General features: G+C 44.6%; 1 protein-coding gene across 1 annotated transcript in view; it reads right to left on the minus strand.

Moving 5' to 3' along the window:
• The window catches only part of LOC137527274 (serine/arginine repetitive matrix protein 5-like), a gene marked incomplete at its 5' end in the record, with an annotated part of 93,894 nt that overhangs the window by 62,548 nt on the left and 5,732 nt on the right, over positions 1-25,614 (minus strand). Inside the window, 6 exons of the mRNA XM_068247780.1 lie at positions 5,787-5,882; positions 8,680-8,817; positions 11,225-11,314; positions 14,283-14,393; positions 18,178-18,366; positions 21,954-22,064. Coding sequence (XP_068103881.1) covers positions 5,787-5,882; positions 8,680-8,817; positions 11,225-11,314; positions 14,283-14,393; positions 18,178-18,366; positions 21,954-22,064 — 735 coding nt within the window. The remainder of the gene's footprint in view (positions 1-5,786; positions 5,883-8,679; positions 8,818-11,224; positions 11,315-14,282; positions 14,394-18,177; positions 18,367-21,953; positions 22,065-25,614) is intronic.

The raw sequence follows: 25,614 nt of genomic DNA on the forward strand, positions 1-25,614 counted from the left end.
TGGGGCAGCACATTTTGATTGACGATTACTTTAAAGGATACCCGGGGTGACATGATGAGATAGACATGTGTATGTACAGTGCCTAGCACACAACTAACTAGGCTGTGTTCCTTTTTTTTTTTTCTCTGCCTGAAAGAGTTAAATATCAGGTATGTAAGTGGCAGTTTCTGTCCGAGTCAGGACTGGGCCAGACTACAGTGTGACGCTCACTGATATGAAATTCCAACTATAAAACACTTTACTAGAAGAAAATGGCTTTTGAGAGCAGGAAAGGGATCAATAGTTCATAGATTTTAGCTCTGGCATACTTCAATGAATGTGGAATATCTTAAAAATTCATTTTTAGGAGGATACATTAATTTTATAAATTTTTCACCTCGGGAGTCCTTTAAAGAGAACCCGAGGTGGGTTTGAAGAATGTTATCTGCATACAGAGGCTGGATCTGCCTATACAGCCCAGCCTCTGTTGCTATCCCAAACCCCCCTAAGGTCCCCTTGCACTCTGCAATCCCTCATAAATCACAGCCACGCTGCTGACAAACATCTTGTCAGAGCTGGCTGTGTTTATCTCTATAGTGTCAGTCTGCTGCTCTCCCCGCCTTCTGCAGAACTCCAGTCCCCGCCTGCATTCCTTCCCTCCCTGCTGATTGGAGGGAAAGGATGGGGGCAGGGACCGGAGCTATGCAGGAGGCGGGGCGGGGGGGGGAGGGAGCAGCCAAGACTGACACTACAGATGTAAACACAGCCTCACAGCACGGCTGTGATTTATGGGGGATTGCAGAGTGCAGGGGGACCTTAGGGGGGTTTGGTATAGCAACAGAGGCTAGGCTGTATAGGCAAATCCAGCCTCTGTATGCAGAGAACATTCTTTAAACACACCTCGGGTTCTCTTTAAGGGCAGGGCTCTCTCACACACTTTTGTGTTTTGGAATTTGCTATAAATTTTATTCACCATGTTACATTTGTTATTGTAATTACTATGTCTACCAATTCTGTATTATGTACCAGTGTCTATATTTTATGTACACCATGCCATGTTTATTTCTTACTCTGTGCAGCGCCACAAAATATGCTGGTGTTTTATAAATTAACACCTTCGAGGTTTTACCCCTTGAGCACCAGAGCAATTTTCACCTTTCAGTGCTCCTTCCATTCGTCTATAACTTTATAATTACTTATCACAATGAAATGAACTAATATCTTGTTCTTTTCACCACCAATTAGGCTTTCTTTAGGTGGGATATTATGCCAAGAATAATTTTATTCTAAATGTGTTTTAATGGGAAAATAGGAAAAAATGTGGGAAATTTTTTTTAAATTATTTTTCAGTTTTCGGCCTTTACAGTTTTTATATAATGCATGCTACTGTAATTAAAATCCATGAAATGTATTTGCCCTTTTGTCCCGGTTATAAAACCATTTAAATTATGTCCCTTTCACAATGTTTGGCGTCAATATTTTATTTGGAAATAAAAAGGTGCATTTTTTTCAGTTTTGCGTCCATCCCTAATTACAAGCCCATAGTTTATAAAGTAACAGTGTCATACCCGCTTGACATAAATATTTAAAACGTTCAGTCCCTAAGGTAACTAACTATGTATTTTTTTCTTTAATTGTAATTTTTTTTTTTTTAATTACAAAAAAAAAAAAAAAAAAAAAAAAGGGGGGAGTGTGGGAGGTAATGAGTTAATGTTTAGTGTATAACTAATATATTTGTATATGAAAAATGCTTTAGGGTGTACTATTTGGCCGCAAGATAGCCACAGTAAGTTTTTGTTTATGCCAGTGGTTCCCAACCTTTTCCGGCCCAGGGAACACTTTCTGACCATATTTTTCTCCGGGGAACGGCGGGGGGTGCGCGGGTGTTTGCGCGACCTAGTGGACAGTGCTGTGTGTAGCAGGCTATGGGGGGGGGGGGCTGGGGTGCAGCTGCATAGCTAGCATAGTTGCCCCAGTATAGGGAGATTAGTTGCCCCAGTATGGTTAGTGTAGTTACCCCAGTATAGTGCCCCAGTATAGCTAGTATAGTCCCAGTATGGATAGGTAGTGCCCCAGTATAGGTAGGTAGTGCCCCAGTATAGCCAGTAAAGCGCCCAGTATAGCTAGTATAGTGCCCAGATAGCTAGTATGGTACCCAGTATAGCTAGTATAGTGCCCAGCATACCTAGCATAGGTAGGTAGTGCCCCAGTATAGTGCCCAGTATAGCTAGTATAGTTGCCCCCAGTATAGCTAGTTTAGTTGCCCCCAGTATAGCTAGTACAGTTCCCCCCAGTATAGATGCCCAGGAGGGGGGGGGGGAGCAGCGCTAGAAGGAGGGGCAGTGGGGGCAGCGGTGGGGAGGGGGGAAATATCCCCCCCTCCCTCACCTGGGACCCCTCCTTCTGCCTCTCTCCCCCTCCATTTCGCGGTGGCAAGTGCGGGCTCGGCGGCGGGGAGACATGCGCAGACTTACCACTTCTGCGTTCCAAGCGCCGGCAGCGTCATGTCGTCAGATCTCCGCCTTCAATGCCGCCCACTGTGCTTCCGCTAATCAGGAAGCACAGTGGGCGGCATTGAAGGCGGAGATCTGACGACATGACGCTGCCGGCGCTTGGAACGCAGAAGTGGTAAGTCTGCGCATGTCTCCCCACCGCCGAGCCCGCACTTGCCACCGCGAAATGGAGAGGGAGAGAGGCAGAAGGAGGGGTCCCAGGTGAGGGGGGGGGGGGGGGATATTTCCCCCCTCCCCACCGCTGCCTCCACTGCCCCTCCTTCTAGCGCTGCTTCCCCCCTCCTGCGTACTGAACGCCAGACCTGGCAACATGCCGCGGCACACTAGTGTGCCGCGGCACAGCGGTTGAAAAACGCTGGTTTATGCGACCTGCAAGCGTACATGAAGTACGCTTGCAAGAAGTTTAGGGAGGCTGGGAAACCTTTTTTTTTTTTTTACAATGATCGCTGATCATTGCGGGGGGCAGAGATCAACGAACGGGAAAGGTTTTTCCCGTTCAGGCAAGCGGGCGGCGGCGTGCACAAGCGCGGGGGTGCGCGGACGAGCGAGCGGGAGTGCGGACAGTGGCGGGAGCTGCATCAGGTGCAGATTTCTCCTTCCCTTGGTGTTAACAGGGTGGAAAAAAGGGATGGAGAAATCCGCACCGCTGGGGGTAAAGTGGTTAATAATAATAATAATATTAGGCCAAATACGGACATAAGCAGGTCTCTTTTCTGTGCCTGCAGTAACCTTAGTTCCATGTTAAATGCCAGAACAGTTTCACACCCTCAATGGAGCGTGAAAAAGAGAGAGAAACAAAGGGGAAAAAAATAACATTTTATTTTGTAAAAGTACATGACACCACACTATATTTAAAATAAAGAAACAAAAACGAGTTTTCATACCAGCAGGGGAGTCATTAATAAATGCAGAACAGAAAACTGGACGTTTCCTCAGGCAAAATGGTTGTCTCATTAAACTAGTCTAAAGCTGCCCTACACATTGAAACTTTCGATTTTCTGCAGATTTAATCCTTTTATTCATGGTACATTTGCCTAAAATCTGCTGTATTCAAAAATAACTGTTTCAAGTGATTTAGATAGTCAGATTGATCAAGAGTGTGATATGTTTGGGACGGGAGGGGTGGGGACAGCCTTGTCAGAAACAGTCAGACTGTACACACGTGCTACTGTCGGCAGAATGTCCGCCCAGCGGGAGGGTCTGGTGGACCCGTCGTTTGCTAAAGTACAGCGTGTGTACGTTTGTACAACCTAAAGGTGCGTACACACGCCGCTCGACAGCGCATTCACACGTCCAACTTGTCGTTCAAACGACAAGTCAGACGTCGAGTTGATCGAAACAGTTGGTTGTGTGTACGTACCTTTAGTGAGGGTTTATATAAATGGGCATCTTTGACTGGACTCTCCAAATGCTTTTATTGCTACACCCCAGTATTTCTGCATTTGATAACAAACCCCTATTGTCCCAACAACAAAACAAAATGCTAACTTCTTTATTTTTCAAAATGAGCTCATTTCATATGACCAAAAAGGAAAGAACATTCCAACTACATTAGAGCTAAATACTACAACAGGAAACGCCTGCCTAAAATTCACCTTTTTCCCCAACAGAACACCGTGTGTTTAAATACTCCATTCTAAGCACAAAAGCAACAGAAACGGTTCAATAACCTTCCTCAGAAGCACCAGAAGTTACGTGTACTTATCAAAGTCATACATACTGCCAAATACTTCTTAAAGTGACCCTGAGATGATCTGTTCACTATAAACAGATCATACAACAGACAAGAACAGAGGTCATCCTCAAAGCCTGCATAACATGTTTTTTTCAGAGCAACACCCTGGAGAAAAATACTACTGTTTAGTGTCAGGGGGAAATCCCCTCATGTCGGGAGGAACACCTGCTCCAATCTCTGGAACAGGAGACAGTTTACGAATCGGGTATTATATAATTCATGGTTGTACTGCCCAAGTTTATTTTAGCATCACTTTAAGGTAGGTCTAGCAAAACCTTTGCAAAGTCTGCCTGATTGGACAGGTGAGGAAGATTGCATCTGAGCAGCCTTTTCTTACAATCCCTGATCTGGACTTCTTGGCAAACGCAAGTACAAAAAGGCCTAGATAAGCTTGCTCCATTGAAAACCATAGCACCTAAGGACTATCAGTCACCAAATCTGGGGACTTTGCATTTACAGTACAGTAAAGCAAAGTCTTGTTATCTGCTGTAAAGTGAACAAAAGTAATACCTGCTTTTGATCATAAATCATTACCAGGTGGAGCACTAATATAACTGAATCAGTTGTTTGTAATATGTCACAAGTTTCTAAATAAAAATATTTTAAAACGTTTTACTGCTATTACACAAAAATTAAATAAATAAATGAACTGGCATGCAACCCTGATCAGTACAAATGACTTATTTTTAGTCAGGTTTATGTGTTGGCAGTTGCATTTGGGGTGTTTAGAAGCCAATGTCTTCTGATAACAGTATCTCTCCAATAAGGTAAAAATGCAAAAATAAACCCCTTGTTTATTAAAACTTACAAAAAAAATTGTTATTATACAATAAGAAAGCTAGATGGAGTATTTGTCAGCAGTTATTCTAGATAATTAACACAAATAAGTAAACGACTGAGGGTGGGGGCTCGTCCGGGATTCTAACTGTTGCACCTGGAGCTGCAGTTTAACAGAAAAATAAAAGAGAGAGAGCTCAAAATCACACAGTTTTAAAAACATCACTACAACATTAAACTGTACATCAATTTACACTGTCTCCTAATACTGAAAAACTGCTTTTCTGGACAAGTCATTTTGGTTGTAAATTCACACAGATGCTGCCCCTCTGACATTAGCGGGATTCCTGGTTGGAAAAAACAAACACAAAAGAAAGGCGTTAAGACTGTTGCAGCTCTCTGGCCAACACAACAAAGTATACACATATTAAAAAGCCACTAAAGTAAACCTGTGAGTTTAAAAAAGCCAAACGTTAGATACTTACCTCACTAGAAGGAAGCAGCTCCATGCCACGGCACAGGCATGACTCATCCTGCATGCGACTGTGCTAGTTCATGGATGGGAACATGGACGTGTGACCCTATTCAACAATCCCTTGTGGAATAGGTTCGCACGGTCCCAGTGCTGGAATGGTGAGCTCCAGGGGGACGGTGAAAGCCTCTGAATTATCCAGAGGCTTCCCTCTACTGTGATAAGTATTTAACTTTATATTTTTTTAAACTCACAGGTATCCTTTAAATAATTACCAGTTGTCTTCTCTCACAAAGACATCAACTCAATAATTATCATCATTATCAGTCTCTTCCTCCTCCTCCTCCACCTCCTCCACTTCCTTCACCACCACCTCTTCCTCTATGTGTGGTTCGATAGTTTGCACCTGTAAGAAACAAACACAGTTATAGGTCAGCTTCCTAGTATGGTTTCATATACAGCAGAGTCCCCAGTATTTAACACCAGCGCGGTCACCTGATGCCGGATACATGTGCTTGCCGGTTGCCTGAGCAACTGGCAAGAAAAAAAAAAAAAAAAAAAAAAAAAAAAAAAAAAGGAGGGTTCTTGAAATGCTTTTTCTTGACAAAGAAAACCCAGGCATCTGCTTAGGGTGCCGCCTAGAGTTAAAGGCATGCATTGCATCCTCGAACTGTGGAGTTGCTACTGGCTGGATAGCGCACATCAGTAATATATGAGGGCTTTTTTTCCACTAGCAATCGTAAAACTCAAACGCAAATCGCAAGCAATGTCATCAAGATTTGTCATTTTCTATGCGAAATCGATTTTAATAATGCCTTTTATGGTGGCCATACACGGTACAATAAAACGTTCGATTTTCCCGTTTATTCGATCTAAATGATCGAATTGAATGAAAGATTAATTTTTTTTTTTTTTTCTTTCTTTCTTCGATCAAGAAATTCGAACGATTATCCCGTTTTTTCGGGAAAAATGATCGGACATGCTGGAAAAATCTTTATATTCAATCTAATGGAATAATCGAACTAAATTATCTAATTGAAAAATTGTGCCATGTATGGCCACCATTAGTGTGATTTATATATTTTGAATTTGCGATTAGGGATTTTTCACTGGCTTTGTATCAGATTGGTTGAAATTTCTCTTTTCGATTTTTTAGAAATGAATGCTGGGCTTACATATGAAATGTTATGCTCTAATTGGCTAAACAGATATACATGACTGTATTGGTGAAAAGGTACCAGGGGTCCGGTCTATGGTAATGCAGAGTAGAGCGCCATACATTACCTTCATCTAGTGGCGCAACATGTCCTCACTCCTCTCTTCTAGCTGCTGTACAGTATCTCCCTGCGGCAGGTCACATGACATACAGAGATGACAGCTGCAGAGAGACAGACTAACTACACTGTGATTGGGGGGGGGGGGGGGGGGGGGTTTAGGGGGTTCCCAGCTGGCAGAGCTTTACGTGGGGCCCACCTAGGTCAAACTACGCCCCTGATCAGAGAAGCGCTGTAAAGAGGTGCCACTATTTCACATGCAACTTTATGAATAGGTAGCAGCACAATTTTGTGGGTATAGGTTTAAAACACAGTACAGCACCCATTGTGACATTTTATAAACAGGGCTTGCTAAAAGAGGCAGGCAGAGGGTCAATATAGATGGGTTGAAGCAGTAGAGTATTATACCATGTTAGCTGTACTCCCATCACTAATTACAAGCCCTTATTTCTAAAAATAACTAACAAACCCTAATGGCATACATATTTTAAAAGCAGAGTCCCTGCCTAACATAACTATGTTTTTTTAAATCCATTTCTTTATGTGTTTTATATGGGGACAGGGCATTGAGCAAAAGGTTATTTAGCATACTTTAGGTAAAGGAAATTTATGTTAGTGTATTTCCGGGTGCAATATCTGTTCACACATCTAGCGTTCCAGCTAACAGGAGGTGACATGTTTCCTGGCTGGAACCATGATCATTCGTTGATTATAGACTTTACGTGGCTTTGGGAACATATGTTCCCATGCACCAATTAGCAAAATCGGGCAGGCGGCATCGTGAACATTTGTGGAAGTGTGCACCTGCACGCGGGCAGGCGATTGCGGCGGATTAGGTATATCTACGCCATAAAAGCTAAGATGCAGTCTGAAGGGGCGTAGATGTACTGTACAGAATTCAGTAACTGGTTTTAAGTGATCTTCTCGTCACTGTACTAATGGGTGACTTCAAATCGCGCAAAAAAAAAAAACAAAAAAAAACAACAACAAGAGACAAAATGTATACATTGGTTCAAAACTGCACCCTTAGTGGCTGTAGCTCAAGTGCTTTGAGTTCAACAGGAGAAAACGCTATACAAATGTTATGACTGTAGATGGAGGTTTAAACAAGGATTGGAACTTCTTATGATATGATGGGTTTAAAATGCCACAATTCTATTTAGTCTATAACAAATATTGTATGTACCCTACTAGTTAACTTTTGCAAAACAGAAATGTGTCTTTTTAAAACCGTTAATTTTTTACCTCTATATAAGCTGCCTGTTCCAAAATCTTTTCAGCATACTGGAATGGAGTCTGAAGAAGTCTTATTAGCCGAATGCTTAGTTATTTTCTTCTAAGTTAGCCAATGAATTGCATTGTGATGCAAAAGCTCTTGCTTTTATAGATGGATCAGACAGGCAGTGAAATAAAGGATACAGATGATGGGAGATTAAACAGCTGAAATAACTTGACCACCCCCAGAGTTCAAAAAACAAAACAAACAAAAAAAACACACCTTTGGAGCCAGGGCTTTCTGTCATGCTGCCCCTACCCTGTGGAATGCCTTGCCAAACAAGACAGCTCCAACCCTGGAAACATTTAAATCAAAACTGAATAGCCCCCTGTTTAGTCTGGCATTTATGATCACATAACTTTCCCCTGTCACATCACTATGTACTGATTTGAGACAAACTGATGTGCTTTGGGTCCTCATGGAGAAAATTGCATTACAAATGTTTTGTTGTTGTAGAGATAGTCAGCGAGATGCTAATAATTCTGGCTTGCTTGCAAATTATATGCAGTTGGGAAGTGGGCCAATCAAATGTGCTTCATGAGGATTAGGATTGGCCCTACTCCATGCGGCATACAATTTGCATTAAATCACAATGCAGGCCAGAACCATTGCCATCTCGTTGTCCGCCACTAATAAAGGATAAAACAGCTCACCCTTCTGGCGTATGTAAGCTTGTTTAGACTTCCCTTCGGCCTTCCTCTGCCACGTTTTGGTGTCAGACTTTCAGAACTTGTTTCCGGGTTCTTTCGGGGTCTTCCTCTCCCTAACTTCTGGCCTGACGTGATCTTCTTCTGCAGGAGAGGAAGAGAACAGTGACAGGAGAAACCTCATGCTTGTTATGCCTCGTGTTAGGCCCGGGTCACACTTGCAGCAGATCAAAAACGGATCTAGTTAAAAACGGATCCGTTTTTTTCCCACATTATTTTGAAAAGGACCACTATTGCGAACATGGTAAAAAGGTAAAATACTGTAAACACGTACAAATAAGGAGCGAGTTTCTTCCAGAGTAAAATGAACCATAAATTACTTTTCTCCTATGTTGCTGTCACTTACAGTAGGTAGTAGAAATCTGACAGAACCGACAGGTTTTGGACTAACCCAGCTCCTTGTGGGGGATTATCAGGGCTTTCTTTATTTTCAAAAGCACTTAGTGAATGACAGTTGCTGTGCCCACCTGCCAAAAAAGTGTGCAAACAGGTAGGGGGGGTCTGCAACGTTATATAAATCCTTTTCAGCGATTGTCTCTTTAGAAATAATAAAAGGTAATGCTGAGAATCCCCCATGAAGAGATGGACTAGTCCAATGTTGTTTCTGTCATTTTTTCTACTGCTTATTGTAAGTAACAGCAAAATAGGAGAAAAGTAAAGTAATTTATGGCTCATTTTACTCTGCAAGAAGCGTACTTCTTATTTGTATGTGTTTACATGTATTTTTAAATTTTACAATTTTTGCGATAGTGGTCCTTTAACTACCTAAAGACCGCCCCACGCCAATGGGCATGGACGCGGCGGCAGCCCCAGGACCGCCTAACGCCAAATGGCGTCAGGTCTTCGAGCCGGCTACTGAAGGAGATGCGCGCGCTCCTTTCTTCAGTCTCGGGAAAACTGTGAGACACGGCTGTCCCCCCCATAGGCTGGACAGTAATCGGCTGTCATAGGCTAAAGCCTATAGCAGCTGTGCACCCTGATTGGCTGGCGGGGGGAGGGAGCAGGGGGATACAAATAAAAAGATGCTATTTTTATTTTAAAAAAACAAATGAAATATTTAGAACACAAAAAAACAAAACACTTTGGAGCGATCAGACCCCACCAACAGAGACCTCTGTTGGTGTGTGGGGGGGTGTGCAGCCCTGCAGCTTGGCCTTAAGCCCTATCTACACTATGGGACATTGCAGCGATCCGGCGGCTCGATCAGCCGCCGGATCGCCTCTTCCGCGTGCCCGCCGCATCCCCGCTCGCCGCATTCGATTCCCCGCTCGTGCTCGCTTATCTTCCGCTCGATTCCCTGCCATTGTCCCCTCACGGGGAGCGAGCAGGGAATTCGGCGGTGCGGAAATCCGTCCTGTCGGATCTTATCAATCGAGCCGCATTAGCGGCTCGATTGATAAGGAGCATCGCGGCCGCATCTACTCGTGTAGATGCGGCTTTAAAGCTGCAGTGTCCAATTAAGGAAAAAAAAACAGGCTGATCTTTAGGGGGGTTTAACACTGTGGTCCTCAAGTGGTTAAAGAGAACCCGAGCCGGGTTTAAAAGTTAAAAATTAAAAAAAAAAACGCTTCCGGTTCAGGGAGGGTGGCCGGATCAAGTAGTGCCCATTGCCGCCTCTCCTTGCCGCTCCTATCTGCAGCAATACTTGAATTTCGCTTCTGTGACCTTTGGGGTCACAATGCTGCAAAAGCGCCTCTGTGCTCTCCTCTGTGAGCACTGACTGATGTGGAGGGGGCGAGAAACAGGGAGAGAGCCTGTTAGAAGGTTCAGATAGGCGGGGGAAGGGGTGTTACATAGGAGTTCCTCTCCTACATTAACATACCGAACGTTACTGTTAGATTGTTGCCATGCAAGTGGTTAATGTATTGCTAAAACACTGCTTGGTCAGCATGTTTAAAGCAAGGCATGAGCCCTACTTTTAAACAGGAAGTATGCAAAGTTGAGGCTCAGGGGAGGAGCAGGAAGTTTAGGCAATACGCTTTGGCATAGACAGTGTTCTCCCCAGGCTCTTTTAGCCGGGTGCTACACCCGGCTAGTTTTTCTGAGCACCCGGCTGTCAGCGGCTCACCTCCTCCTATTCTGTAAGCAGAGTTGATCACAGAAGCACCGGCCCTGCATTCTCTCATTTCGCCCCACCCGGCTACTTTTTCATGCCACCCGGCTGGAAATAAATTCTGGGGAGAACACTGATAGAATTTGTGTGCAAAGTTCTGTGTGTGAACAGAAGCTAAGTTTTTGCATTGGCTTTCGTTGCCTCCGTGGGGATCCGCTCTCCGGAAAAGAAGTGCCAAGTCCGGACTCTATGCTCAGTTTTCATGAAGGTATCCAACGGATCCGTTTTTGTTGCAAGTATAGACGGCTAATATATTTAACATTGGGATCCATTTCTCTGTTTTTGTCCTAAAAAGCGTACTGAATGGGTATATGTTTAGTGCAAGTGTGAACCGGACCTTATACTAAAACAAAATAAGAACAGTTAATGCTGACTCACCAGTAGGGAGGCCTTGGATGGTTTCTTGTTTTTGCTCCCCTTTGGTCTTCCTCTGGATCTCTTTGGGCCATCTGGAACAACTGCTTTTACCTAGAAAGATGAAACGCGTATCTCAGAGATAAACATATGCCATCACAGCTGTAACCATGCTTCAAGTGAACCTGTCACCACATCACGCTTAGCAGGTAATTCCACTTCCATTATAAAAAAAATTGTCATAAACCTGGATTGCATCACAAGTCTTTGTTATGCAAAATTGTTAAAGGACCACTAGTTGTATAACTGAGAATTGTATTGAATAAGTGTGTAAATAGGAAGTAAATTTCTCCCAGAGCAAAATGCACAACAAATTGCTGTTCTGTTATGTTGCTCTAAGTAGGCAGTCAAAATCTGACAGGTTTGGAACTGGTCCATATCCTCATGGGTGATTCTCAATATCGCCTTTATTCTTTACAAAAGCACTCCTTGGAAAGGATCTATACAAAGATGCCAGCCTGCTTGCACACTATTTTGGCAGATGGACTGAGCAACTGCCATTCAATAAATAATTTTGAAAATAAAGAAACCATTGAGAATGCCCCATTAAGAGATTGCCTAGTCATTAACCTGTCAGATATGTCTAATTTTTACTGCCTATTGTGACATTGCAGCCACAACAGGCATAAAAACAAATGTATTTTGCCAAATTCGCACCAAAAACGCATGTCCACAACCGTACTTATATTGGAGGGGGAGGGAGGAGCAGCTCACCTGCTCAGCCATAATTCATTAGGCAGGCGATGCTCTGCTGCCCCTTGAGAAAGCGGTTGTGGTGCTTCCTTTCAAAAGTCTGCTAAAGCTCTGGCTACTCCCACTAGTGCTGCCATGGCCCACGCCCAGTTCAGCAGCTGCAACCCAATAGATGACTACCCAACTGGAGGTGGGCCGCGGCAACACGTGGGGGCTGATTTGCTTGGTTCTGTCTTTTACACTGGAAGTACTCTTTAACCTTCCTGGCGGTAAGCCCGAGCTGAGTTCAGGCTATGCTGCGCAGGAGGATTTCTCAGGCCCTGCTGGGGCGATTTGCATAATTTTTTTTTTGTTGCAACACGCAGCTAGCACTTTGCTAGCTGTGTGTGCATTCCGATCGCTGCTTTTGAAAAAACACTGCTGCGCTGCCCCCTGGCGGTTTCTAATAGACCGCCAGGAGAGTTAAAAAGAATCTGTACTCTAAAATTCTTACAATAAAAAAAGCATACCATTTTTTTTTTTTTTTTTTTCTTTAAACTCAGCACACAGACCCAAATTCATGAGTAATCAGTTACTTGGGGCGTTAGCAGTTTCTTTTCTTGCCATACCCCTAAACTGAAATGTGTGATCATCATAGTTTATTCATCATAATTTGACAAGAGTTAAATATGCATATCAGTGACTTTCTTCACCCTTAAGCCCTTATTCCTCACCGTTAAATCACTGTTGCTGAGTCAGTTATCCAGTTATTCTTCTAGTAAACATTTACAACAACAACCTACATTTACTCCTCTCATATCTCCAGCCTCTCTCTTTAGAGGCCACCTATACCTTGCAAAGTCATCCAACAACATCAAGCAACCCCAAACGAGCCCATCACAATCATCCCACCATCCGCCCCTTCCTAGGAGCCCGCCACCTCCCTCCACCACCGACCAACACCACATCCCTCCAGCCCGAACATCCCTCACCAACAACTCTCAGCTCTCAGCTCCAGCCCTCCCAAAGGAAAGCCTAGCTGAGGTTAGCTGTAAGGCTTCTCCATATTTCTTCTACTCCAGCCGCCCTTCCCAGTTCCTTATTTTTACACAATTCATCCATCCTAGCAAGCCATTCTCCTATATCTAACCTAGCCGGATTTTTCCAATTATTAGCTATAATACTTTTAGCAACTATCGTGCCATATTCTTTAATCAAGGAGCATCCAGGGCTTTCTTTTTTAGCTGTGTAACTAAGGATTGCTTCATTCGGTGACAGTTCAAACTTTTCTTTTAGCAATCTCTCCGCCAGGAGGATGATGTCATCCCAGAATTTTCTAACTATCGGGCACAGCCACCACATATGTAACGTACCTCCGTCCCCCTGTCCACATCTCCAGCACATCACCTTGCGATTTGCAAACTTACCAACACGGAGTGGTGTAATGTACCATCTACCAATTGTTTTAAATTGTATCAGTTGCAACCTTGGATCTTGTATTTTAAAAGTATTTACCCATATTTGTGGCCATAACCCTTCCAGACTAAACCCCAGCATACCATTCTATTCATTATGTTCTCCTGTGCCCCTCTGTGCTGTTTCTGCCACTCCCTGCTGCAATCCTGGCTTGTAATTGCCAGTTTTAGACAGTGTTTACAAATAAAAAGACATGGCATGTGATAGGCTGAGAGGAGCTCAGTCTGTGACTCACACAGAGCCTGCAGGGGGTGTGCATAGCTTCTATCCTATCACAAGCAGAGCTGCACATTCCAGCCTGAGTCCGACAAAGCAGTCAGAGGAAAGATTAGATTATATAACAGAGATAATCCAGCCACTGTGCAACTAGGAAAGGCTGCAGGAATCCAGCCCACATTAGAACAGGTATAGAAACTTATAGGATAGAAGAAATAAGGCTGAACATTTTGTTACTAAGTCTCTTTAAGACATCTGATTAGTTTCCTATGAGCAGATCATGGTTTTACAAATACCCAACAACTACTTCCTGTGAACTAAAAGTCATTCCTTCACTTATAGAGGACACATATATACTGTAATGGAGGGTTGCTGAGAAATGTAGTCTGGTATCTATTCTTTGTACTCTGGATGTTACATTGTTATACTTGACTGAACCGCCCACCAGCTGAACCCAGAGAGAAGAGGATGCGGGCTGCAAATGGAGAGTGGAAAGCATATTTGAGTCTTGTTCCTGTACACTAATTACCATATATCCACTAATCAGCCTGGCTGATGTTATAATGTATCTTGTCCAGGTCTGGGTTTAGTTGGGCTGTAATGGTTTATGTGTAGTGAGGTTAAACATTTCAGCTATCCTTCACACTGATCTCCTTACCTTTGTGGACCCCTTTGGCCGCCCTCTGCCTCTGTTCTGCGGCGCGCTGTCACTTCTAATTACGGTTTTCGAGTGATACACCGGAGATTTCACCTCCCGCACGGCGTACACCTGTGAAGAAGCCAGAGAATGCTGGATCATGTGGTGCACCTATCTGTCATGGGGTAATGAGAGAAAAATTCTGTGGTTCTGTCCTCCACATTAAGTGGCAATGCCCACCCATTGCTGACAAGTGACAGACTACCTCAAAGACTGGATGGGCTCACCAGCTACATTAGACATAAAAACATGTATACTGATTTTTTTTTAGATGAAGATGTTCTTAAATTTGACTCTCTCGCTGAGACACTCTTTTCAGCTAAACAGTGTATCTCACTCAGATGTTGTCTCCAATGCTCCGTACGTTGGAAGTTTGGAAAGCCAGGGTCTGAAAGCATTTACCTTACAAAGAAACTAGTCTATATCCACAGGAAATGCTTTGACACGTTTGATAAAGTCTGGGACAGATGGCTCAATAACTTCTAGAGCAGGGGTGTCAAACTCAAATTCTAAGTGGTCCAAAATTGTACACTGGGACCAAGTCACAGGCCAACCTCAGTGTCTACTGGCCACCTTCCTCCCTTATAAAGATCCCAGGTGTCTAATGCCCCCCCTCCAACCCCTATACAGTTCCCTGGTGTTTAGTGGCCCTCCCTCTCCTCTACAATTCCCTGGTTCCCAGTGACCCTCTCATCAAGTTCCCTGGTGTCTAATTGCCCCCTCCATCTCCTATACAGTTCCCTGGTGTCTAGAGGCCCCTCCTCTATACAGTTCCCTGGTGTCTAGTGACCCAATCCCCTCCTCTATACAGTTCCCTGGTGTCTAGTGACCCAATCCCCTCCTCTATACAGTTCCCTGGTGTCTAGAGGCCCCCCATCCTCCCTTATACATCCCTGGTGTTTAGTGGTTTCCCCCTACCTCCTCATATTGTTTCCCTGCTGTTCTAGGGCGTCACCTCCAATTTAGCCTCCCTGGTGGTCTAGAGTGGGCCAAACATAAAGCAAAGTGGGGAAACCACTTGATGGCCACATTTAATGGCTCTGAGGGCCAGATTTGGCCCGCGGGACGGAGTTTGACATGTATGTCCTAGAGTTATAACTCCTCAACTCAAGCTCAATGTACTAGGGCTGTGATTATATGATGTAAATGACTTGCCTTTTATTACCCTCCAGCTACCTGGCATTTAACCGGATATTATCATTTTTGTGACATCTGTTGTATTTGCTACTTGAACTATGCAATCTCTCTTGTAATCATTCAATAAACCCTTGTGGTTCATGAAAAAAATAATTTCTGTGGGGTTGACTTATCAATATAGCTGCAGAGAACACTGAGGTTTATGTGGAGCAACTGTATCCAATAGGTGGCCTCAAATGGACATCTTTGTGTTCTACAAGACCTGACTTGCACCACCGTATAGGTGCCCACTAATGATACAATCTTCATTGTACAATCTTACCAAATAAAGGGTAGATTAAGAGAAAACTATGAATGGTAAACTACGTGGATACACTGAATGCGTACTGTAGGTAGTCCCTCATATTACCTAGACGTGGTTATATTCTACAATCAAGATTGGATCTTTAGTGGGCATCTGTAATGTGGGCACATACATCCAATCTTAATTGCCCAATTTTTTGTAGTACAATCTGTTTTCAAAATCTGTTGGCCGTTCACTGTTGGCTGCTAATGGGGACTTGTGGCTTGCAAGCAACTCTAACCTCAAACCAGAAGCAAATAATTTCATACAGCATGCACCCCCCCCCCCCAAATAACACAATTAAGCAGATAGGCCCTTTAAAAAGCAAGTAAGAGCTACCCAAGTAGTCTCCTAAATAGTGGTCTTCCATATAGTAGTCCCACCCTACCTGCCACAATAGTGTATCTGCTGTATTTCTCCACTCCTGGACTGCTGCCCTCAGAAATCTGCCATGGTAAAGCCAGTAGAGTGTGGTCCGGTTTTAGTCATGGAAAGAATCCAAAGATAGAACATAGTTGTTTAGGCGATACCTTTAATGACTTAGGGCTGGTGCACACCAAAAACCGCAAGCAGATCCGCAAAATGCTAGCAGATTTTTAAACGCTTTTTCTTCTTTTTCTGCAGCGTTTCAGCTAGCGTTTTGCGGTTTTGTGAAGCGTTTTTGGTGTAGTAGATTTCATGTATTGTTACAGTAAAGCTGTTACTGAACAGCTACTGTAACAAAAACCACCTGGCAAACCGCTCTGAAGTGCCGTTTTTCAGAGCGGTTTGCGGTTTTCCTATACTTAACATTGAGGCAGAAACGCATCCGCAATCCAAAATCTGCAGCAGCCCGGGAGTATGCGTTTCTGCAAAACGCCTCCCGCTCTGGTGTGCACCACCCCATTGAAATACATTACCCTAGCGGATCCGCACCCGCAAGCAGATCGCAAACCGCAGCGGAAACGCTCCGGTGTGCACTAGGCCTAACTGTACAAGATTTTTCTGCAAGCTTTTGAAACTTAATTTCGAAAGCTTGCAAAGGAATCTTGTAGTGTTAGTTATTAAAGGTATCGCCTAAACAACTATTGTTATGTCTTCGGACCCTCAAATGTCTTCCTTTTTGTGTGTTTCAAATCTAGAAGACTTGTTGTCACCTTAACCAAGAAACATGGCAATTTCTAACGCAGTGAAGAGATGTACAGGGCCAGGGTCGCACTAAGGGTCCACCAGGAAAGCTTTAGCCCAGGCCTGCTGCTATGAAATATAATTATATATATATATATATATATATATATATATATATATATATATATATATATATATATATATATATATATATATATATATATATATATATATATATATATATATATATATATATATATATATATATATATATATATATATATATATATATATATATATATATATATATATATATATATATATACACATACACACACACACACACACACACACACACACACACACACACACACACACACACACACACACACACACACACACACACACACACACACACACACACACACTAGGTAGCAAGTGCTGGCTGGGGAGCGCTGGGTGGCCTTCGCCGCTGGGAGACTGAAGGCGGAGCTCCGCCATCAGAGCAGGGATCCCCTGCAAACTGCCCCAAGGACCTTACGCCAATTGCCGTTAGGCGGTCGTGGGGCTGCCGCCTGTTGGCGTGGAGCGGTCCTAAAGTAGTTAATAGCTGAAAAATGATTGGTCACTCTTGGCAAATTTGTTCCCAGATTTTGTACACTAGTTTTTACATTTCAGCCCAACTGAGGGGGTGGCTAAACTAAAGGCAAGGGCACTTTCAGTGGGCACAGGCAGCACTCAAAGCCAAAATTCCACACCTGCCTTGTATTAGGTTGTCTCTCAGGCAACCTCATCTTGTGAGTATTATTCTCCAGTTCCTGATGATTTTGTCTCAACTTTCTTATGGTTCCTCTTCTATGTGCAACTCCTCTTCCATATGCAGCAACCTTCTCTAGAAAGTAACTCCCACCCTCATTCTATATAACCCCCTTTTCCATGGGAAACATCCATACCCAGCAGCACCTCCCTTCTCCATGTGTTGTCCCCCACTCGTAGCCACACTATTCCAGTTTCAGCTTCCTCTTACATACTCAACAACCTTCTCCTCCATGTCCACTGTCCCCCTCGTGCAGCAGACACCCTAGGCCACAGGCTACATGGTCTTTGCAGAAATTAAGGCCTGGCTGTACTGTAATATCCAGCCCAGAATTTTACCTTCCAAAGGGACCCAATAGAAGACCTAAAATGTACCTTGTAATGAGCCCTCAAAGTTTTATGGATGGCGGCTCTGGCTACAGACAACTGGCCACATCCCAGTCCTCATCTCACCCTGGTTGGCGATGAAGGGAAGGTCTTATTCTTGCTCCCTTTGGGCCGCCCTCTCCCCCTGGGTACCGTTCCTGATCCATAGGTATTTGCAGGGACGTTCTCTTTGTTCTGCGGCGTGGTGGGGAGTTTTGATGGGCTCAGTTGCCCCTCTTGTTTGCTCTCCTCTGCACTGATGGAGTTCTCAGCTTCCTGTTATAAACAAAAGTTACATAAACAAGAGTTAAATATTAGGAGCGTCTACTAACTGCATTGCTTAGAAAAGGGGGAAGGGGGAAATCACTTGTGTGCTGTGTTGTGTGGCCCTGCAGCTTGGCCTTAAAGCTGCAGTGACCCATTTCACAAAAAACTGGCCTGGTCTTTGAGGGGGGTGTGGGGGGGGGGGGGGGTATAAAGCCTGTGGTCCTGAAGTGGTTAATGCAACACTGGAAACAGTCTTAGATACTCACCTAAAAATAGGGAAGGTTCTGGATCACATAGAGCCCGCCTAGTTCTCTCCCCTTGCCCACGTTCCAGCATGGCCCCCTGGTGAATTTATTCCACCAGCAGGTCACGCATGCCTTCGGCCTTCCATGGGCAGCTTTAGGAAGTACTTGTTTCCCTATGAAGACATGCGGAGCTTGTACAAGTGCAGTACAGAGGTTTCTTTGGAAGAACTCAGAGCCTCCCGATGAATCCCAAAGGTGCACATTTTGAGCAGGGAGTGCTTCTGCTGGCTGAGAACAGCAGACAGTTACTTCTATTGATTGCCTAATGAAGCGGGTGAATGCTTGTGAAACACGTTGCATTGTTTGGAGTGTTCAATTAAAGAATTTTACTACTGGCAATTTAAACCCAGGTTTAAATTGATTGGTTCATTTTTAAGCTGCATACATTTGCCTACAAATCTGCATCAACTCTGTGTTTGCATATCATTGAACACAGGGCTGGATTTACCATAAGGCACTGTAGGCACGTGCCTACAGGCGACCGATGATGGAAAGGCAGCTCACTCCCCTCCCACAGTGCCTCCCTCCTTCCCTATACAGAGTCCTGACAAGAGTGTAAATGAGAGATCACTCAGCCAGCTCTCGGCATTCCACTGACAAAATCTCCCTTCAGTCAGGGCCCAGGGGCACCTCTAGCTACTTAATGTTGAGAGTACTTCAGGCTACCTAATGCTAAGGGGCCCCTGTAGCTACCTATGAGGCAAGAGAAGTAAGAGAAGTGACAGCTGGGGCAGCCAGCACACTTGCAGTGCAGTTCGGAGGGGGTTTGTAGGTTAATGGAGGGCAAAGTTGAAGGTGCTAGGACATCTGTGCCTATAGGCTCCTGTGTGGTAAATCCGGGCCGGATTGGACCATTCTTACTAAGTACCAGCGCTCCTTTAATCCCACCATGAGCCCCATCAGGTCCAGTGGCTTTGTAGGATGTGATCCCCGCACTTTGATTGGCCCAATAGGCTGCCTATCGCGTGATGTGATAGGCTGCCTGTCACGTGATCCTAAAGGCTCGTACACATGCTTGATTCTATGGAACGACGGGTCCGTCACACCATCCCACTGGGCGGGCTGCGCGGATCGTTCAGAAACAGCCTTATCAGTCTGCAGACTGTACACACGCTGGATTGTCGCTGGAACGCCCGCCCAGCGGGAGGGTCTGATGGACCAGTCGTTCCATAGAATCAAGCGTGTGTACGAGCCTTTAAAGGGAAGGTTCACGGTACTAACAAAAAAAAAAAAAAACTGCACTCACCTGGGGCTTCTTCCAGCTCCTGGCAGTCGATCGTTGCCCTCGGTGCAGCTCCTCTCCCTCCCAGCGTCCAGCGGTGAAGAAGCCGACCTCGCCAGGTCAGCTTCCGTGTGCTCCACAGCAGGGGGGGGTCACGTGGTGTAGAGACGTCATCGGGTCTCTACTGCGCCTGTGCAGTAGAGACCCAATGAAGTCACGTACATCACGTGACCCGCGCCGTGGAACGCACATGACGCCGACCCGGAAGCCTTCTTCAGCGCTGTACGCCCGGAGGGAGAGGAGCTGCACCGATCGACTGCCAGGAGCTGGAAGAAGCCCCAGGTGAGTGCAGTTTGTTTTTTTAGTACAGCACGGATCTTCCCTTTAACCACTTAACGACCGCCTAACGCCGATAGGCGTCGGCGGGTCGTTAGTGGTATAGCATGGAAACGGCCGCTCGATCGAGCGGCCTTTCCATGCCAGTTCACGGAGACTGTCTCCGTGAACAGTGTGCGAGCCGCCGATCGCGGCTCACACGCATAATGTAAACATCCGGGGAAGAAATCCCCGCTGTTTACATCACACGGCGCTGCTGCGCAGCAGCGCCGTGACGTAGATCGGCGATCCCCGGCCTCTGATTGGCCGGGGATCGCCGGCATCTGATAGGCAGAAGCCTATCCTATCAGGCGCAGGACGGAACTCCGCCCTGCGCCACTCACAGGGTAAGGGAGAGGGAGGGAAAGCCGGGGAGGGTGGAAAGCGCTCCGGAGGGGGGCTTTGAAGAGCCCCCCCCGGAAAGTGCGGGTAGCCGGCGGCGATCAGACCCCCCCAGCAGGACATCCCCCTAGTGGGGAAAAAAGGGGGGGGGGGGAAAGTCTGATCGCCCTGGCTATTTCCTGATCGGTGCTGCGGGCTGGAGAGTCCACGCAGCACCGATCAGAAGAAAAAATACCCCGGTCCTTAAGTGGTTAAGGTGGGTACACACATCAGATTAAAGTCTTTGGAAAATGAAAGAACACAGACCAATTTTACCCCATTCCATGTAGTATGAGAGCCATACCTACACAGTCTATTCTATTGAGCTGAACTCCCCATCAGATAAAAACCTTTGCAAGCTCCTGCACACAGATGCTGTACACATGCAACAGATCAGTATCTGCAAAAGATCAGTTCCTGCCAAAGATATGTTCCTGCAAAATGCATTCAGTCTATGATATCTACAGATCTCATACACACCTTGTTTAACAGACATTCATCTGCAGATCTAAAGATCCAGCCTGGTGGATCTGATCTGCAGATGAAGTCTGTTAAACAAGGTGTGTATGAGGATCTGCAGATATCATTGACTATGAATGCATTTTGCAGGAACTGATCTTTTGCAGCTACTGATCTGTTGAGTGTGTACAGCATCTGTGTGTGCAGCATCTTGCAAAGATTTCTGTCTGATGGGGAGTTCAGCTCCATAGAATAGACTGTGTAGAGCATTGGTCCTCAAACTAAGGCCCGCGGGCCGAATGTGGCCCCCTGAGGCTTTTTTACCGCCCCCCCACACACAAAATGTATTATAGATGCGGTCAGCTACATCTTTAAATATTGGTGGTTCGCATATAGAATGGAGCCAGAAAGCAGTAATACTCTGGTTTCCAATAAAATTCCACATCAGATGACACTGCTGTCCAATTGGATATGCTTCACTTTCTGGCCCACAAAAGACTTCTACATCATTTTATGTATACTCCGGCCCCCCAGCAGTGTGAAGTATGTTGACCCGGCCCTTGACCCAAAACGTTTGGGGACCACTGGTGTAGAGTATGGCTCTCATACTACATGGAAGGGGGTAAAACTGGTCTGTGATCTTTCATTTTCAAAATACTTTGATGTGTGTACCCACCTTAATAATCCCAAGTTGATGCAAATGTTATGCTAACTATATGCAATTGGGAACTAGACCAAATCCAATGTAGCAGCAATCACTAGCATCTCATTGGGCATCCGTAACCAGGACTATTGTTTTCACAGCACATACAATGCACATCAGTGAACAGGAAGCCATACACAGCAGATATTACCTCCGAGAGATCATTCCCCGACGATGCAAATAATTTTCTACTTTTGAATTTTTTGGGCGTGGACTTCTTCCGCTTTGAACTTGTGTTTGGCCTCCCCGTGCTCATAGTTACCTGCGGGTGGGGAACACATTCATAATTAATGAGAGGATTTAATGTAAACCTGTACAGAGACTGATGCACTAAGGGGGTCTCTCACTTCATCATTTTAGCCCAACAAGCATAAACGTACTCAAAATAAGGCAAGGAAAGTAATACTGAAGCTAAAGGACAACTGAAGGGAGAGGGATATGGAGGCTGCCATATTTATTTTCATTTAAAGGATAGTGCGCAGCCATGCGTGGCGAGGAGCGCTCTGCTCATGCACACCACGATGGCGCTCCTGGCCTGCCCATCCCCCCAGTTTTTAATAGAGATTCCAGCTTTGGTACCCTTTAAAGGATTCCCAAACTGACATGTGACATGATAAGATAGACATGTGTCTGTACAGTGCCAAGCACACTAACTAGGCTGTGTTCCTTTTTTCTTTCTCTGCCTGAAAGAGTTAAATATCAGGAATGTAAGCGGCTGACTCAGTCCAGACAGGAAGTGACTACAGTGTGACCCTCACTGATGATACAAAGGGGAAAATTTTAGTGAGGGTCACACTGTAGTCACTTCCTGTCTGGACTGAGTCAGCCACTTACATACCTGATATTTAACTCTTTCAGGCAGAGAAAGAAAAAAAAAAAAAAAAAAGGTAACAGCATATTATTTGTGTGCTAGGCACTGTACATACACGTCTATCTCATCGTGTCAAATGTCAGTTCGGGTATGCTTAAAGCAATACTGAGTTACCTGGCAGCACTGCTGATCCTCTGCCTCTAATAATTTTAGCCAAAGACCCTGAACAAGCATGCAGATCAGATGTTTCTGACACGGTGGCGTAGTGGTTAACTTTTTCACTGTGCAGTGCTGGGTCCCCGGTTCCAATCCCAGCCAGGGCACCATTTCCCTGTGTCTGTGTAGGTTTCCTCCTGACACTCCAGTTTCCTCCCATACCTCGGAAAAACATACAGATAAGTTGATTGGCTTCCCCCTAAAAATTGGCCCTAGACTGTGATAAAGGCACTTCATAATACATACATAGACATAGGACTATGGTAGGGATTAGATTGTGAGCCCCTCTGAGGGACAAAATACTCTGTACAGCGCTGCAGAAGATGTCAGGGCTATATAAATACTAAATAATAATAATAATAATAATAATAATAATAATAATGTCAGATCTGCATGCTTGTTACTGGTGTGATTCAGACACTACTGCAGCCAGAGTTCAGAAGGGCTGCGGCGTGGGACGTGTCAACTGCAAGGGGGGGGCACCTGGTTTTGCCTGATGACTCCTTTAAGTAAGTTCGGATTGGAAAGTGGTGAAAACGCATGAAAGCCCACCAATTTTGCCGTGAGTAGGCAACGTAAGTCAAGGTTACCATTCCTAATGCCAGGGGAGCATCGCCCCCTACTCTATTAGCACCACACGCATTATTGGGATACCGCGCATGGTGCTAATAGGAGTAACAATGTTGCCCTGGCCAAAATGTAACCTGGGACCCCGGAATGGCAAAGTGAGAGTGTCACTACACTAGTGTCCCCTTGTCACTTCACAGTAAAAAAAAAAAAAGTATTCAGGTAATCCCTCTGCCCTCTCTCAATATGTCAGAATTGGTCCCTTGACAATATTTTGCATCTACGCTGCCCTTATTCAACATGGCAGCCAGATGGAAGCTACCATTGTTCACAGGGAGGAACACTGGATTCATTGCTGTCTTCTCTCCACATACACTCTTTTAAGACCCTTTAAAGAGCAAAAAAAATATAAAAAAAAAAAAAAAAAAAAAAAAAAAAAAATTGATGACATTTTGTTCTTTCTACCACCTGAAAGATATAATATTAAGAAGAATACAAATGGGAACACATTGCTCTGCGTCCCCTATTTATGCTGGCTGCTTGGTTTCTTCCATCTCCTGACGACTACTTTGCTATTACTATCCAACTGCCAACTAATTGATCAGCACAGCCAGAGTCTCTCATCTGTCATCAGGGCTTCTACTTCCTGGTTTAGGGGAGATTTGCATGTTAGAAGAAGTGTCTGCTTACTGAGTGATAAGATACAGACATTGCTGTCCCCCCTCCTCGCACTCCCTCCATTGCATATATGGGGCTTTGGTGGAGGGAAAAACGAACACAGCCGCCTCTCACATGCACAGCTTGCAGCAATTACCCACACAAGACAGCCCTGCACTCTCCCCCCTCCCTCTGATTAGACAGATCTCCCGCCTCCCTCTTATCCCTCCAGGTCAGCTTACAAATTAGCTCTGTATCAGATGAGCAGCTGCAAGTCTCCTTCAAGCAATCTCCGAGATGTCTCTGTATCTCCAATAAAATGGCTGCTAGGCTCTGGAGGCAGGAAAAGGCTGGGCAGGCTGTGTGAGGTCACAGGGAGGGCCCTAAGCTGACTACACACCAAGAGATTTCACAGCGATCTTTACATGCCTCTATTTAAGGCTCCCTGCAAATCCGTTTTCAGATTCTCCCTGAATACATTCAACAGAAAAAACGGATCAAAAAATGCAGCTTGCAGTAAAGATTAAAAATCGGAATCAGATGTAAAAACAGATTAAAAAGCGGAAACGGAAACGCATGCAGGAAGCCTAGGCTGCTTTCACATCAGGACGTTAAAGACGCACGTTACAGCAGCACCTAACGCAGAACAACTCACAGTAATGAAAGATCAATGGGCTGTTCACAGTGCCCACGTTGCGCTGGGAGTATAACAATGCACATTAAATGAAAGTGCAGCATGCTGTGCGTTATACTCATATTTCGCTGCATTACAATGTTTGCACATGCCCAGTAATGTTTTGTTTATGTGACACATGCACCGTTTTCGTTATATCAGTATGTGTCATAAAGTACGCATCAAGAGACGCATAACGCAGTTCAATATAACGTCCAACCAAAACTAACATGCGTTGCGTTAGGGGCACGTTATGCGACCTTAACGTCACATCAAGCGCAACGTATTAGTGTGAAAGAGCCCTTAAAGTGTAGCAATAAATACAGACGCTAGATGATCATTCTTGATTGAAACCTAGCATCACTACAACCGTTCACCGACAACATTTAGCGGTCAATCGTGGTGGATCACCAAACGACCGACGCCAATGGCCACTACTCCTGCCTGTTCTGCACTTGCCACCTCTATTCCTACCTCCTATTAACAGGATTTTGGTGCCCATACACAGTACGATTTTCCTGTTTATTTGACCAAAACAATCGAACTGAATAAAAGTCAAAAAGAATCTTTATTTTTCAAAGAAAAATAATTATCTAGTTTTTACAATAAAAATGTAAATCTGACATGTTGGAAAAAAATCTTTATATTTGAGCTAACCAATCAGATGTAGCAAAGCGTGTCTGTACACCAAAAACCGCTAGCAGATCCGCAAAACGCGAGCGGTTTTTGAAACTTTTTTTCTTATTATTATGAAGCGTTTTTGTGAAGCGTTTTTTTTGTGTAGCAGATTACAGATATTGTTACAGTAAAGCTGTTACTGAACAGCTACTGTAACAAAAACCCCTGGAAAACCGCTCTGACCTGCCGTTTTTCCTATACTTGACATTG

This window comes from Hyperolius riggenbachi, chromosome 8 (genome assembly GCF_040937935.1).
Source record: "Hyperolius riggenbachi isolate aHypRig1 chromosome 8, aHypRig1.pri, whole genome shotgun sequence".
In the NCBI taxonomy this organism is placed as follows: Eukaryota; Metazoa; Chordata; class Amphibia; order Anura; family Hyperoliidae; genus Hyperolius; species Hyperolius riggenbachi.